Source organism: Pipistrellus kuhlii, unplaced genomic scaffold (genome assembly GCF_014108245.1).
Source record: "Pipistrellus kuhlii isolate mPipKuh1 unplaced genomic scaffold, mPipKuh1.p scaffold_m20_p_7, whole genome shotgun sequence".
Taxonomy (NCBI): Eukaryota; Metazoa; Chordata; class Mammalia; order Chiroptera; family Vespertilionidae; genus Pipistrellus; species Pipistrellus kuhlii.
This window is the reverse complement of record NW_023425573.1, coordinates 75,123,080-75,139,725: the sequence shown is the minus strand read 5'-3', so window position 1 is coordinate 75,139,725 and position 16,646 is coordinate 75,123,080. Positions and strand designations below refer to the sequence as shown.

General features: G+C 35.5%; 1 protein-coding gene across 6 annotated transcripts in view; it reads right to left on the bottom strand.

The window, feature by feature from the left end:
• EPB41L5 (erythrocyte membrane protein band 4.1 like 5) overlaps positions 1 to 16,646 on the bottom strand; it is a 167,045-nt gene that overhangs the window by 71,941 nt on the left and 78,458 nt on the right. For 5 of the 6 annotated variants that reach the window (XM_045575769.1, XM_036421288.2, XM_045575770.1 and 2 more), the window contains 2 exons: positions 11,234 to 11,276; positions 10,715 to 10,830 (listed from right to left, as the gene is read on the bottom strand). In XM_045575769.1, the coding sequence (XP_045431725.1) occupies positions 10,715 to 10,830; positions 11,234 to 11,276 (159 nt within the window). Of the gene's footprint in view, positions 1 to 6,256; positions 7,603 to 10,714; positions 10,831 to 11,233; positions 11,277 to 16,646 lie in introns of those variants that run through there. The other variant, XM_036421297.2, reaches the window with a different exon arrangement.

Here is a 16,646-nt window from a genome sequence, read left to right as displayed (position 1 = left end):
CACAAAATACCGCAACTGGGCGAGTCTATTTTGAAGTGGTGTTAGAAGAAGTTTAAAAATTGGGCTCTCAAAAGAAACTTCAATCGTTGTACTGTTGATATTTGGCTCTGTTTGCCGATCACTGACCTAGAGCAAAGGAAAGGAAAAAGAGCATCTATGACCAACTGAAAATATGTTAAGATGGTGGGTGTACAGAAGATCTCTTCTGGTTGCTTATTTTCTCAATAAAACATTGGAAGCAAGGTCATTAACTGAGAGGAGTAGAAAGTGAAACGTGAGGAGTGACGGAGCCAGCAAAGAATGAATAAAGGAAATGTGATAGGATTTCAGGCAGCACTGAAGACCTAGTTGAACTTAGAGGCCTAGATTTAAAGTGAAACCATTTAACAATGTTGCATTTCACATTCACCACCTACACTGCACGCACAGTAGAGAGGTGTAAAAAAATGTGCACAACAGGGGAAGGGTCAAGAAGTTTGAGGGTACCTACAAAAAAGTAATTGTGACTAAGTGTAAGGAAGTGAAGAATAAGGAGATACTCTGGTAGGTATTCAACAAATAATGAGGTGAATAAAAAAAAAGAGAGAATCAGTATAAGTTGCCCAAAATCTCTTATTTAAAAACTTGCAAAGATTAATCCAGGTTTCCTTACCAAATCCAAACTCCTCAGGCTGACATTTAATATCTTCCCATTGCACTTAAATTATCTTTAACTGTTATTGCTCCAATAAAGTCTGTGAAGTTCCAATTAGTGATAACCTGGATATTCTTCAGTACCCATATTTCCCAGCTCTTCCCCTTCAACTTTTAAAGGTTTTGCTGATATTGCCCCTCAGAATTAATGTAAATTGTTAATGTATGTTTTATCTCTAAACTCCTAGAGAGTTTATAATTAAACTAGAGGCCAGGTGCATGAATTTATGCGTGGGCGTGGTCCAGCCAGCCAGCTCCAATTGCAGACAACTGGGCCAAGCGAGCCAGGGAGAGGGGAGGTTAGCTGGCCAGCCATGCCCTCAATTGGGGTTGAGGAGCACAATCGAGGGTAGGGGCGGGGATGGCTAGGGGGAGGGGCCTCAGGAGGTTGGCTGGCTGGCCCTGCCCCCTGGTCAAACTCCTGGTCCAGGGGACAATTTACACAATAGCCTTTCATTATATAAGATAATCCCTAAAGCTAATGGCTGGGCTACAAACATTAGCTTTGTTATAAGAAACTCTTTTGTGCCGAAACCGGTTTGGCTCAGTGGTAGAGCATCGGTCTGCGGACTGAAAGGTCCCAGGTTCGATTCCGGTCAGAGGCATGTACGTTGGTTGCGGGCACATCCCCGGTAGGGGGTGTGCAAGAGGCAGCTGGTTGATGTTTCTCTCTCATCCATGTTTCTACTTCCCTCTCCCTTCCTCTCTGTAAAAAATCAATAAAATATATTTTTAAAAAAAAAAAAGAAAAAGAAACTCTTTGTGTAATGATATATATCCTAGTGGTAATTTAAATCCTGGATATTTTCCATTAATTCTCTGGCTAGTTCCACAAGGCAAATCAGGACAGCAATTACCTCCTGATTATCATCTCTTAGCTTTCATTCTTTTCTTTTATTCCACACCTAATTTAAATTAATTTAATGTTTACAATAACCAGTCAATCAATGAATTAGAACTTCATTAAGGAATCTGCAACTTCTATCAAATCGTAACCATATACTGGCATATCTCATTTCTTCTTTATTAAAATTAGTTAAAAACAAAACAAATAAAAATTTCCTCAACAACAGAAAATAAGATCTGCAGCTGCAGGACCTGTTTGGAAGAGGAGGAAGTACAGGTTTATTGCACCACAAGGGAGTCTGTAGTCACACTCCTCAGAGAATGCTGTTCTCTGCTCCATGCCAGCATAAACAAAGTGCTGGCCAGTTTTCAGGAACAAACTGTAAAAAGTTCACTCAAGCACCTAGAATTAAGGCCACAGCTTGTTGTTAGGAACACAGAGGCTTAGGTAATATCTAATAAAAAATTTGTGAGAACAATCCCTATAAGAAAAACAGGAAAATGTGTTTTCCTGTTTCAGTATAAAAATAAAAATGTATCATTTAAAAAAAGTAATTATTTTTCCTTTCACCAATTTATTTTGATATTTTCTCTTCACTAATTCTCTGAAAAGGCTAATATTACAAAGAGCTCAAAGAGCTCAAAGCAAGTAAAGTGTATTATGCTTTAGCAATGGTCAAGAACTAAAGAAAAAAATGAAGTCACATGACTTAGTAGTATTTTCTATTTAAAGTGACATGCTTCACGTTCTAGTGTCTATACCAAAGTTAATGTCAACTAAGCAAGACAAAATTCTCACAATGATTTCATGTGACTAAAGTAAGAGTTAATTTATATAAACAAAGGATGGGAACATTATATGTCCTTCAAAGCAGGGAGCTGAGGAGGAATATTATACCTAATTCACATGATCCAGAGTATCTACAAAGAATATGAGAAATCCCATTTTATACAGAGGCACACGGAGGTGCAGGAAAAGGCACAGAGACAGAGACAGAGGTTTCTGCACCTCAAAAGCCACTTCAAATTCTATCTCTTATGTAAAAGCATCCCATATGCATTCCCAAAAATTCCAGAAGCAAAGAGTAATTTATATTAAATTGTGATATAATTTATATTAAAATAAAGTAAGTATGTGGTGGTAAAGGAGATTGTTATTGGTGCAAGATGGCTTTTATTTTTGCAAATCCATGTATACTGCAATGCACCACATACAAAGATAGAAAATAAATTAATGAACTTGATATTATTTTCAAACCCAATATTCAAAGCCTAAGACAAAAAAATAATGGTCTTTCAAAGCCATGAACTGTTTTATTTTTTATATATGTTTATTAATTTTAAGAAAGAGAGGAAGCAAGAGGGAGAGAGAGAAACATCGATGAGAAACAACATTGATCAACTGCCTCTTGCACACCCCTCACTGGGTAATCAAGCCCGAAACACCGGCATGTGCCCTGACCAGGAACTGAACTAGTGACCTCTTGGTTCATGGGTCGATGCTCAACCCCTGAGCCACACCAGCCAGACAATAACTATGTTTTAGAAATGAAGAGTATGTCCCAACCAAAACAGTTAAAGTACCATGGTTCAAACGATCCCTTCTTCTACCATGAGAGAATGCTGCACTAGCCCAGCCGGTTTGGCTCAGTGATTATACTGTCGGCCCTCAGACTGAAGGGTCATGGGTTCAATTCCCAGCCCAGGGCACATACCTCGGTTGCAGGTTCTATCCTCAATCCCAGTCGGGGCACAAGCAGGAAGCAACCAATCCAGGAGGTTAATCGATGTCTCTCTCTCACATCCATGTTTCTCTCTCTCCCCCGTCTCTCTCTTCCCCTCCTGACTTCCTCCACTCACTCTCTCTAAAAATCAATAGAAAAAATATCCTAACTCCTCAGGTGGGGATTTAAAAAAATGCTGTGCTAAAATAAATAAATAAATAAATAATAAAATTTTAAAATGCTGTGCTAAATGTGGGGCAATCAATAATCTTCAACTTTTTCAGTCTTCCATCTGTGAATACATACAGAAGTAAAAGAGATAAAAGTTGAGGATTAATCTTCTTACACCTGTGAAGCCAACCATCTCCACATTCTTCCTCCTGAAACCCAAAGACATCTTACTCCTCCACTCCTTATACCCTCCATGTGTTTTTCTGTTTTGGCAAGATTGTAAGATGAAATGCATGACATCAGGGCAAATGAAAGTGACAAGGGAAGGTTGATAATCAAAATAACTATTAGTGCCCCAACCAAGTAAATATACAAAAATCTACTAAATAAGAGAAACTACTATAGTTAAAGCTCAACTAATTTTTTTATCCTATGAAACAAGCTGCTTCCCCGTCCTCCATTCAGGAGACACTTCAGTTCTATATCTTGACATATTTACATGGCACCTATTACATCATGGATAGTTTAAACCACATGTGTCAAACACAAGGCCCGCGGGCCAAATCCGTCCCGCCAGGCCTTGCAATGTGGCCCGCACCGCGCTGTCATCACTGCACTCCGCTGCGTTTCCATCACAATGACAGTTTATGACTGTTCAGTAAACCATTCGGCCCGTGATTTAGGCTGGATTTTAGATTTTGGCCCCTTCTCTGATTGAGTTCGACACCCCTAGTTTAAACAATAAAGATTCACCCAAGTATATGACATTTTTCTGGGTTAATAATTTAAATAAATTTTAAAAAGCCTCCCCTCAAAAAAAAGATGAGTTGCATTATACTGAAGATATTACAATATTAGAATGTTTAACAGAAGGGAGGGTGTTAGGGGCTGGGTGAGAAGGGTAAAGGGATTAAGCAAAGGAAAAAAAGATTCATGGACACAGGCAACAGTATGATGCTTGCCAGAGGGAAGTGGAGGGAAGGTGGTGTAGAAGGTAAAGGGGGATAAATGGTGATGGAAAGACTTGATTTGAGGTGGTCAACAATACAATATCAAATGATGTATTATAGAATTGTATACCTGAAACCTGTATAATTTTATTAACCAGTGTTACCCCAATAAATTCAACGAAAAAAGAATGTTTGTATACTAGTTACTTTTTAAAATACAGACATATTATATACATATAGTTTGTTCTTCTCTAAAAATTCATTTAAATGTATATCTATGATTATACTATCAAGGTAGAAAGGATAAATTATAATCAGAAAGAAACTCCTTTGAACTGTTTTTACTAGCAAAAGAAATAATCTTTATTTTAAAGCCTTGTTTATTTTCATGTGTGAAAGTGTGAAGATCACTCACTAGCTTTGCTGTGTTTAAGTTTTTCTCTCTATAACCATTAGGTTGAAACTTAACCAAACTAACTTAAGATGTAAAAATTCGTTATATTAAATAAAATTAGCCGGGACATGAAAGTTGAATCACATGATCCTGAACTTCTGTGGTGATGGCCCCCTTGGTCAAAAGGATGTATGATCACTGACTTTTTAGGTACAGTAAAATGCAGAGGATAGCCCTGACCTGTGTTAAAGCATTGTCCCTTGGATCAAAGGGTCGCAGGTTTGATTCCCAGTCAAGGACACATACCTGAGTTGCAGGCTTGATCCCTGCCCCGGCGAGGGTGTGTTCAGAAGGCAACCAAACTATTTCTCTCACATGGCTGTTTCAATCTCTCCCATCCTCTCCCTCTCCTTTACTCTCTCTTAAAAAAAAAAAAAAAAAATCAATGGAAAAAATATCCTCAGTGAGGCTTAAAAAGAAAAAGCATATAAATAGGCTGATTACAATTTAATTTAGGTGGAGCTACCTATTAATTCTTCATGGCTCTGGAAACATGAATATCTATCTTAAAATTCTCAGCAGCAAAAAAGAAGTAACCACAATATCTGTTATGAAATCCTAGAGCATATGGGAACTTGTGTAACATAGATAAATTTGCTTCCACTAACACCAAGTCTTAGCCCTTGACTTCCCCTACCCTCTTTGCTGCCTTCTCTTCCCATCATCCCTCCAACCTAGTTTCTATTATCAGGAATTTAAAATGAACTATTATATAAGAAGGATTTCAAAGAAAGAAAAACATGATGTGATTTTTTCAATCACTTAAAGATAACAGTACTGATTAACTCAAACTATAAATATAGAAATGACCACTTTTGATATATACTGAAGATTTTGCTCTTCAATTACAATTCTCCCATATTTCCCAAAGTTAGGATTCTACTAAGAATCCTACAAGGATGATTAATTTTAAAGTCAGAGAAGTGAAATCTTAGGACTTTCTAAAAGGCCAGACAAGTTTTGTTATTATTATACCTGTGGCTTATATCGATAGAAATGATAGGTTCTTAATCACATTCACACCCATGAAGTCTTTCTTGAATGGCACAAACCAGGCTTTCAGTACTTAAAATGTTATGATTCAAATTCCTTTCTTTTAAGAGATAATAATCTGCACTACATAATCTAAAATAGGATTAGTGGCTATTTTTAAGTAACCTAAATGATGACAAACTTAAGCAGTAAAGCGAGGCTAAATACATGAATCTGTTCATATTTACAGGATGCTCCATAGAATACTTGGAGCATCCATGGCATATACATATATGATTGTAATAAACTCACAGATTCAAACTTGCCTATACATTTCATTACCTAAATATTATTTAGTTCTTCTAACTTATGTCTTCTATTAACAAGTTATATTATATTTGCAACCAACAGGCCACTAATAAAGCCCTCTGAGAGCTTTACCTTCCCTAACAAAGAGGGAGAAGACTGACCTCTGAAGTGAGCAGGATGGTAAACCAGTTAGGCTGTTTAAAATGAAGTTCATTATCTTGAAGTATTATAATTCTCAAATTATAATATATCTTCAAATTGCTATATACATAGTTTAAAAGTTTAAAAATTTTGTTAAAATTAAAAACTGTTAAAAAATAAAAGAATTGCTTCCCTTACATCAGTTCCCATTACATCAGAAATGTACTTTTTTTTGTTAATTTGCCTCTATGAATTATAATAAAAAGCTTGAATAATTGTACTTTGAAGTTCATAAAGGATCAAATATAGTAATATATCCAATCCATTTAAAAGTGATATACTTTTGGCTTCAGACTTTTATTTTAAAGGTTTTAGAGGGCCAGATTATATGGTTATTGCAAATCTGGGAAATCTTTCAGATACATGAGATAAAAGAGAAAATTGAAAAGACAAAAGTAAATAAAATTTCCATTTTATACCACCATTCAGTAGTAAAAGAACTATTCAGTTAACCATTGGTTAAGTAGTTAATGATGCAAAAGTAACCATTTAGTTATCTCCCTACATGATTCACATTACTAATGTAATTTCTAGACCTTTCAATAAATTAAAATACCTGTTTATTAAAAAATAAGTATTTTAAATAAAAACATTAATTGAAAGTATAAAATCTTAGACACAACAAAATTAAGGCATGAGTAATGGTCATTTTGGGGAAAAAAAATCACTAAAGACTGATATATTGTGCCAGAACATGGTTCCTTTTGTGTGCCTTTAATGTGTCCAATTCTTTTAACTTAAATTTAGATGGCAAGGAATGGGGTGAAAATGGGCAGCTTGTTCACAAACACAAACCTTCTCTTGGACATCTTATGAGTGATACGTTAATATGTTAAAATCATGAAAAACCTTTCTAAAATTACAATGATATACATGCCCTTTCAACACAAAAACATGTCATTATCATTGATGGCATATAGCTTCTTCAGTTCCTTTTCCCTTCCATAGAATTCCATTCCAAACACCAACACATGACTAGTAGCTCAATATAAAATAACTTCTCCCAAATTCTCCTAATATGATCAGTCCCCAATAAACACCAGAGAACAAATACCATCAACTTGCACAACAAAGAGTCCCAAGGCCTAAGAGGCTTAACACTCATATATCAGTCATGGCTGCATGGCTGGGAAAACGAACATCATGATGGACTCCTGCATTCTTCACATTGTGCTCATGGACAAAGTCAGTGTAGTTTCTATGAACAGGCTGGGGCGGGGATAAGGCCCTTGTGTTCCACTGGTTTCCACCACGTTGGCAGCAGTCACTGGCAGCAGAGAGCCTGGATGGTTGGGGAGTGGGAGGGGAGCACAGTTAGTCAATAGGAATAGGAGAAAATTGATGAGTAAGAGGTAATAAAAGAGAATGACCAGCATGCACCACTGCTACAAGTAGTTATCAACATCTCCATGCAAACACATTAAAAAATAACGAAGGTGGGAAATCCCACAAAGTTACATGTAGTGGAAAATGTAAATATGAAAATATGTATAATTAATCAGTTTGTTAAGTGAATTAAATAAAGAAAAAATTTCATAGAGAGCAAGACACTCTGTATCTATCCTTGATGTTGCTATCAAAATCAAGGCAGAAATGCTGTTTGAGGTTCTAATAAGAAATAATATTTATACTCAACTTAGTTAAAATATGTCATAGTGCAATTGTGAAAATTATTCCCCAAACTTGTGATCTCACAAATTAAGTGAAATCCACAAAATAAAATTCAGAATGAGGTGTTTTTTTGTTTTTGTTTTTAAATCTATGCTCAGAGGCTATGTAATTTTACATCGATGTTCCCAACTAACAAGAGAACTTATATTTCTTCTATAATCAAAGTTCACAGGAGCTGAGAATGAAATTCAATAGGTACAGATAACGTGATATTAGAAGCCCCCTCCAAGAAATAGATTGAGTAACTGCATTAGATGCCTTTTACACACAGTGCTATAGAACAGGCCTAGAGAACTATGAAAGTGAAACATGCACACAAGCAGTTCCTGGTTAGAAATGATCAGAGTCCTCCAGTAGAAAGAAAACATTTACCAAAGTTTAGAAAATCAGGGTTTTATGACATGACAAAAAGGGCAGCATATACTTAAGATAACTATAAAGAAAAAAAAAAATAACCCCAATTATAAAAGACATATAAAGATATTTGAATATAGTATTTTTTCTAACTCAACCAAAATATGAATATTCATTACATTTCCATAGGAAAACTAGGGGGGAAAAAACTGGCTAAAAGTTTTTTACAATAAAATCATCTTCGGTTCAACTGGAATAAATTTGTTCATTAGATATAACCCATAAAATTCATGACCCTCAATATAGGGTCTTTGAAAATTTAGGACATTAAATTAAGTTTATGTTCTCCCTATATATGCAAGATTTTCCAAATATTATTCAAATTTTTATAAATGGTTTGAAGATTTAAGATAAATTGTATCTCAAAGGGTGATACTTATTGGATAATTCTAAGTTAATGCTATGCTAAATCATTCACTGCAATAATGGTGTCATTTACAAGACACTGGGAAGAAAAAACTACAGAAATGAATAGGGAGTAGGTTTAAATGAAATTAGTTAAAACTTGTCGGCCAGAAACAGAAAATAGTCCATTATTCTGCCCAACTGTTCAAACCTAGGGAGCATTTCTAAATGTTACTAATGTATCACTTTCTAAAGGAGGACTTTTATAGTCATTTAAAAGTATTAAGAATCAAAGCATGCAGAAACAAAGAAAGAAATATGGAATGCATTTTAAATTAGGGCTAGGGAGTCCATTAACACCAAGACACATCGGTTCTGCATTATTTTTGTGCCACTGTTGACATACACTGAGGCTGATTAGGTTTTAGGGATCACCACTTTACTCCATTTTAGCAGAAGAGATCACAGCACAATTACATAAAAAACACACAGCTCCAAATTTTTCATTTTTCTTCTAAGTCAATATGCTCAGATTCAATATTCTCTCTTTATAAAGGCTGCACCAAAGGAACTAATTAACTAGATTTAAATATGTATGCATAAAAGTTGGACACCTCAATATTTAATGTTACAATACAGGATGCAAAGAAATCAGGCTCATGTTCCACACAAATATAAAAGGTAAGCATGTATTAAGAAAATTCTTTTATAGTTGAAATCCCAGAAGCACTACGTTCTCTTGCCTTGGTGGTAACACCAAAGAGATGAAACATAGCTGCTTGTTGGAGCCTTGTTTTCAGTAAGATATTGAAAAAAACTCTTCTTAATGGCTTAAAAAACTAAAAATTACAATTTGACATTTAGAAGCCTCACTATTCACCCTTTAAGTGTGTTGTGCCCACGTGCACACACACAAAAGCCCCCCCCCCACCACACTCTCAAGTAGAAATAAAAAATAAAAAATAAAGGGTAGACTCCCTCAATTTCAGAAACTAATCAGGTTATTTGAAACTGTAAAAATATGCCCAACCATCAAGAGCAAAGCACCTTGCAGTTAGTTAAGCCAAAATAACAGCGAAACACAATTACATAGGAAAGTCTGAAAATGATCACCAACCACTGTGGACCCACCACCATGAAGGAAGAACTGGCTGCACAGAAAGCTGACCAAAACCTTGAGATCACCACAGAAATTCAATAGATTTCAGGTAGTAAAACTAAGAGCAAGAAAAAAAGAGAGAAAAATCCTATGAATTAAAGTTCATTTCATAAATAGACACAAAATTTGTAAAGATGATTCAATCAACGTGACCGGTCAGATAATCCAAAGAGCATCTCCAAGCCACATACATTTAATTGGGGGAAAATGAAACCCACAGATTAACCCAATAAGCCACAAAGTATCCATATTTGTATATTTACTATTAACCTAAAAAAAATAATAATAAACAAACAACCCTGGAAATCTAAACAAATGAAATCTCTTCCCTTTCATCAGGAGTATTTCATGCTTTGTTTTATTGGACTATAATCATGTTTCCCTTATGCCTTTTTCTTCAGTCTTTAAAGAAGAAAACACATCCAAAGGGTAGCACCATGTTGTATGGAACAACATGTAACAAACATATTTTCCTTATAGGATTTAGGAAAAGGTCCTATTGACTATCATTGAAATCTTTTTTAACAGACCGCCCTCCCTCTCCCCCCCATCAAACTCTCAGAACATGCTAACCAAAATGAGGAGAGCTGTCTGTGGTCTCCATTTAGACAACTGCAATCCCGAGCTTCTTCATCCAAGCTCTTATTTTTCCCATCCCAGTAACTGCTTAATTGTATGCCTCTTTTCAGCTTACAAATATGAATAGTTTGCTTTCAATCATTTAAAGTACTCTACAGTTATAGCTGGAAACTTATAATACCATTAAGCAAGCAATATTTTCTTTTGGCTTAAGAAGCTAACAAACCATTTCCTGTCATGCTGGTCTGTTCCAGGACTCCTTGGAAGATTCCCCGTCTCCACCAGCAAGGGGCCAGAGGGAATGGAAGAAGTCACCAGCGGAGTAGATCTCATACCCCAAGCCTTTGGACACAAGTTATAAAAATCATTTATTTTGCTTAAAGGATCCTTTCACCAATTAAAAGAACATTAAAATGGAATACTATCTACATAGTCAACAAATATAATGTAAATAAATGCTTGTCTGTTATATGTCACCTTGAAGATAGATAGTAATCTAACTGAATATTAACATTTGATTCATTTTATAGGATTTACAGAAACAGAAAGTTTTACAGAGCACCTGTTCTATTCACAACACCTTAGAGAAAATAAGAGGGTTTCACATTACTAAGCCACTTTAGAGATAAAATAAAAAATTCTTCCAGTTATACCACTATGAAATTCAATTAATAAAATATTAGTTTCTATAACAATTAAGTACAGTGTTTTAGTGCTTTAGAAACTTAACATTAAGAAGACTTACCTGTTGAGAGTCATTACTCTGAGCTGAAACATTACTGTGAACACTGTAAGGGGGGAAATCCATTAAAATCTATTAAAAATCATATACTGGTACAGGGCTTCATGTTGTCAGATGACAATAAAAGTAGCTATATTTTTAAACACATTAATTTTGTTTCAAATAAAGAAAAAAATTACTGTTGCTTAAAACAAAAAATGTAAGGTGCCCAGAAAACATTTGCTTTTATAAGCAAACACTTGCTTGTCTATAGTCTGCTTATTTGGTATTTCCATGTATTTTAATTGTGCTTTTTGTAGATGTATTAAATGTATTTTAGATATACCACTAATCTTGTTTATTCACTGGACAATATATCCCAAAGATGACAAAATAAAGATGCTTTAAATTCAAGGCATTAAGCACCAACACCTACATAAACGTATCTGTCACTTCTTTGGTATAGTCCTACCCTTTCAAGATTTTTCAGTGTCAGCAACAGCTCAGCATTTTATAACTCAAAAGGCCTCAGTATAAAGTTAGAAACTTCTCTGTATACCTTTCCCTCCAAATGATTTATTGTTTTTAAATTTTTAATTTCACTTATTTTCTTCACTGCCCCTCACAAAGCACTTAAAAAACCTAAAGCTATAATTCAACAAAATAAATAGGAAAACTCAGAACAGCTGCTATTAAAAAAAACAAAAAAAAAAAAAAAAAAAAAAAGAACATTCAATGAGGAACTCAAAGAGGAAATAATACCACAATAAAATGAAGGGGAGAGAGGATACTTTCAGACCCTCTAGCATAAACATAATTAGTATTCTAAAGTAAAGAATTTAACTAAGGCAACAAAAATTTTGTTCAAAGTTATTAAAGAAGTTCCTTGAAAATGATAAAGTAATGAGAGATTTAATGAGTGCCAGTGCTGTTCAGTGATTAGTGTTGGTCTGTGCACTGAACGGTCTCTGATTTGATTCTGTTCAAGGGCAGTACCTGGGTTTCAGGTCTGATCCCTGGCCCTGGTTGGGATCAGTGTCTCTCTTACATTGATGTTTCTCTCCCTCCCCCCTCCCGCTCTTTTCTTCCTCCTCCCCTGTCCTTTCCACTCTCTCTAAAAATCAATGGGAAAAATATCAAGTGAGGAGTCTAAAAAAGTAATTAAAAAAAAAGAATGCTTCTTAAACACATATTCATGCAAAAATAACATAAAATGATTTAAAAAATAAGATTTAATGATCACTGTGTTCCAGAAAAATGATACAGAATTAAATACGTTCAGCCCTTTATTGTTAAACTATTGACTCTTGAGGACAAGTAAAGAATATTTCAGTTATCCAAAGGAGATTTAAAATCCAATTATTATTAGTATCAGGTTGGCACAGACTTCCCAATAACAATACTCAAGATGTCTTTCTAATGAAAGGAAATAGGCAAAGCTTATCAATCAGAAACAAACTCTGACTGCAGCATCCAGGAGCCTTTCTTAGAGGATTAAAAGCAAAACAAAAACTATCTGATGATGAAAGGACTTAAAAAAGGACTCACATGCCCTAGCCAGTGAATACAGCATCGGCCCGAAGACTGAAGGGCTGCAGGTTTGATTCTTGGTCAAAGGCACATACCTCAGTTGCAGGTTCCCCAGCCCTGGTAGGGGTGCACGTGGAAGGCAACCAATCGATGTGTCTATTTCACGTTGAATTTTCTCTCCCTCCCTCTCTCTCTCTCTCTCTCTCTCTCTCTCTCTCTCTCTCTCTCTCTCTCTCTCTCTCCCCTCCCCCACTTCCCCCCCATCCTACTACTCACTCTCTAGAAATCAATGGGAAAAAATATCCTCCAGTGAGGATTAAAAAATAAAAAGAACTCACAAATAAAAAAGTCTTGCTAAAAAGCTGAGTGATGAAGTAAGTTATTTTATGTTTGTTTGTTTTTTTAATCCTCACCTGAGGATATTTTTTTTATTAATTTTAGAGAGAGGAAGGGGGAGAGACAGAGAGAAACATCAATGTGAGAAACATTGGTCGGTTGTTCCTATATGCACTCCAACCAGGATAAAACCCACAACCTAAGTATATGCCCTGACCAGGATGTAAAGGTGGACAGAATGATGCTCTAACCAACAAAGCCACTCGGCCAGGGCCATTTCGTGCTGTTTTAAAATTAATTACATCTCTAATATAAGTTGAGTCACCAGAATTTGCACTACCATTGCCTGGATTCAAATCTAAGCCACAGCACTAGCTATAACTCTCAGAATTTCAGGTTCCTCATTTGCATGAAATTATTAGGAATATTAAATTAATTAATAACAAAGCACAAAGAACACTGATAAAATGAACTGGAAAAAACAACAAAAAATATTGTTTAATGTAGATCTGTTGCCAAGGCAAAAGTAAAATTATACATGTCAGACATGAGTTATTTTTACTACTACTAATGTTGCTCTTTTCAGAGTACATTATATGCTGGTTTAAGTAACCAATAATCCCAAATATTAATGAAATCTGATCCCACCTGATTGGTACAGAAATTCTGGAGCTTTTCCTTAAACTGGGAATAACCCCAGGAAGTGAAGGATAAAAGATGAATAACAACATGAGGAAAAAGTACTTAAATAACTTACGTTGACTGATCAGAGCTCTTTGTTTTCAAACAGTTTGAAATGTTGAAAGTACTATTTTCTCATAATTATATTCTTTCACCTCCACTAATGTAAAAGTAGGAGCACTTCTCACTACTGACAGTCTAAGCTCCCCTTTTAAAGGATCACCTGCAATAACTGATACCTTTTGCTTTATACCACCTCTATTCATCTTCTCCTCACCTTCTTTTTCTCTTTTTTGTCTGAAAAATTCTATGCTAAGCCTGTAGAAAAAATGTGATCATTCAAAATGTCACCTCTTAAGATACTTCATATTGTTAGTCAAGACTCACAAGAAAATAGAAGATAAAATAGTACAAGTAAAATGACTAACATGAGCCAATTTAAAAATTTGTTATTCAAACCGGCACAGTACAAGGTCAAGAAACTTTTTGGGTCAAATAGTTTTGCTTTTTCAAACAGTACTGTTTTCCATGGTTCACTGAAGCAAAATTATTCATGCCAACAGAACTACAAGGGCAAGACTAAAAGGGCATTCATGCCAGTCCAAGCTCAGGCTCTCAAGCTCTACTGAGTAATGCTGAATAACCTTCAGTCAGGAGAGCTGAATGCCTCTTCCTCCCCCACAAACGACCACTTTCATTTCTAAAAGTTTATTCTAATAAAAAAGTAATAAAGTATCACCACTTAAATATCCCATTTCTAATATGTTCATTACTCGAGAAAAAAAAATTCATTATTAAAGTTAAATTAATTTTAATTTTAGAAATCCATACAGTCACTCATTTTCTAGTCAGAAATGTGTATATCAAAAAATTTGTAAAGGATGATAAACTCTTACATAATAAAAGACTTAATTTTTCAACTACATATCATTGCTTGAATGTTTTGTTTATATTTCTGCTGACTTCACCAGGTTATGTTCTTTAAGATCTAATATTCTGTCCCAGCTTCCCTTTCAAGAAAGCAAGACATGATCTCTTAAACAAAACAAAACAAAAAAAATTTCAAAAAGTTTTAAAAATACAGAACACCTCTAACATTTCTCTACCATTATCTTGACAGCACTGGTTATATGTAATTCCAAGGAAAACAAAATAATCAACAGCTAAAAAAATTTCAGGGATACCTTTCAAAAAGCAGAGTGCTTTTGTGATGAATCAATAATCACAGCATAGCTTTCTAGGTGAAAAACAAACAAACAAAAAAACCCAACAACTAAAGTCATCCCAAGGTGAGGTTGGCCATACTCACTGTACACAAATTTTAAAAAGAAATATATTTTAATGTCCTGAACCTGATACTTTAATAGGGATTCCAGAAAACTGATGCACCTCAAGGTTGAGAAGCATTATTTGAAACTATATAATGTAATATATACTATTAGAATTTATTGCTTCATCAAAAGTAGGACTTCTAGAATGATGGGTTGAGCTTCCTCTCCCCAGTAAAACAAAGATTTAGCTAGTGACAATTATTTTTGTTTAAATCATCAAAAGGCATATATCAAGTGGAGAAACATTTATTCAAGAAAATCTTCTAATTCTCAAGAGCCAAGCCTGGCAGTTTAGCCACAATTTGCTCCCCTTTCCCATTTCCCCAAGCTCATTGTGTGGAAGCTCTATTCCAGGCTGGTGCAGCCAAAAAAAAATGAACTCTTTCTCAGCAATGCATACTTTAAATCAATTATTTTAAATATGCTCAGAAAATAAGAAATCAAATCTACAGAAATAAAGGAAAGTATGAGAACAAGGTCTACACAAATATATATCTGGGTTGCAATTTAATCCTAGCCCCGATTGGGGCTCTTGCAGGAAGCAACCAATCGATGTGTCTCTTTCACACACCTCTCTCTCTCTCTCTCTTCTTCCTCACTCCCTTCCATTCTTTCTAAAAACCAATAGAAAAATATCTTCAGATGAGGATTAACCAAAAAAATAAAAAACATAATAAAGATCTCATATCTAATCTTCTACCTTTAAGAAACTAGAAAAAGGGAGCAAATTAACCCTAAAGCAAGCAGAGGAAATGAAATAATCTATCAGAGTAAAAAATTATAAAATAACCCTAGCCAGTTTGGCATCGGCCTGCAGACTGAAGGATCCCAAGTCTGATTCTGGCCAAGGGCACATGCCTGGGTAGCGGGCTCAATCCCCAGTAGCAGGGCATGCAGGAGCAGCCGGCTGATGATTCTCTCTCATCACTGATGTTTCTCTCTTTCTATCCCTTTCCCTTCCTCTCTGAAATCAATATATATATATTGATTTATATAAAATTATAGAGAAAAATTGATGAAACCAAAAGCTATTCTTTGAAAAGATTAACAAAACTGACAAACTTGTCCTGGTAGCTGTGACTCAGTGGTTAGAGCATTGGCTGGCATACCAAGGGGTTGAAGGTTTGATTGTCAGTCAGAACATATACTTAGGTTTTGGGTTTGTTTCCCAGTTGGAGCATGTATGGAGGCAACTGATCGATGCTTCGCTCTCTCTAAAAATCAAGAAAAACATATCCTCAGGTAAGGATTTTAAAAAATGAATAATGGGGCATCCCTAACAACCTTCCTATGTAATAAAAGCATAATATGCAAATCAACCGAACTGCAGAACAGGTTGCTATGATGTGCACTGACCACCAGGGGCTGCTCCCAGCCTGCAGAAGCTGCTCCCAGCCTGCAGGCCCCCTCTCCCCACCACCGATCGCCCTGCCAGTCTTCCCATAGATTGGTCCTGAGCACCGGCCAGGCCTAAGGAACCTACCCGTGCATAAATTTTGTGCAACAGGCCTCTAGTATAATAATAAGGAAAAGTGAATAATATGAACGACTGTGTGCCA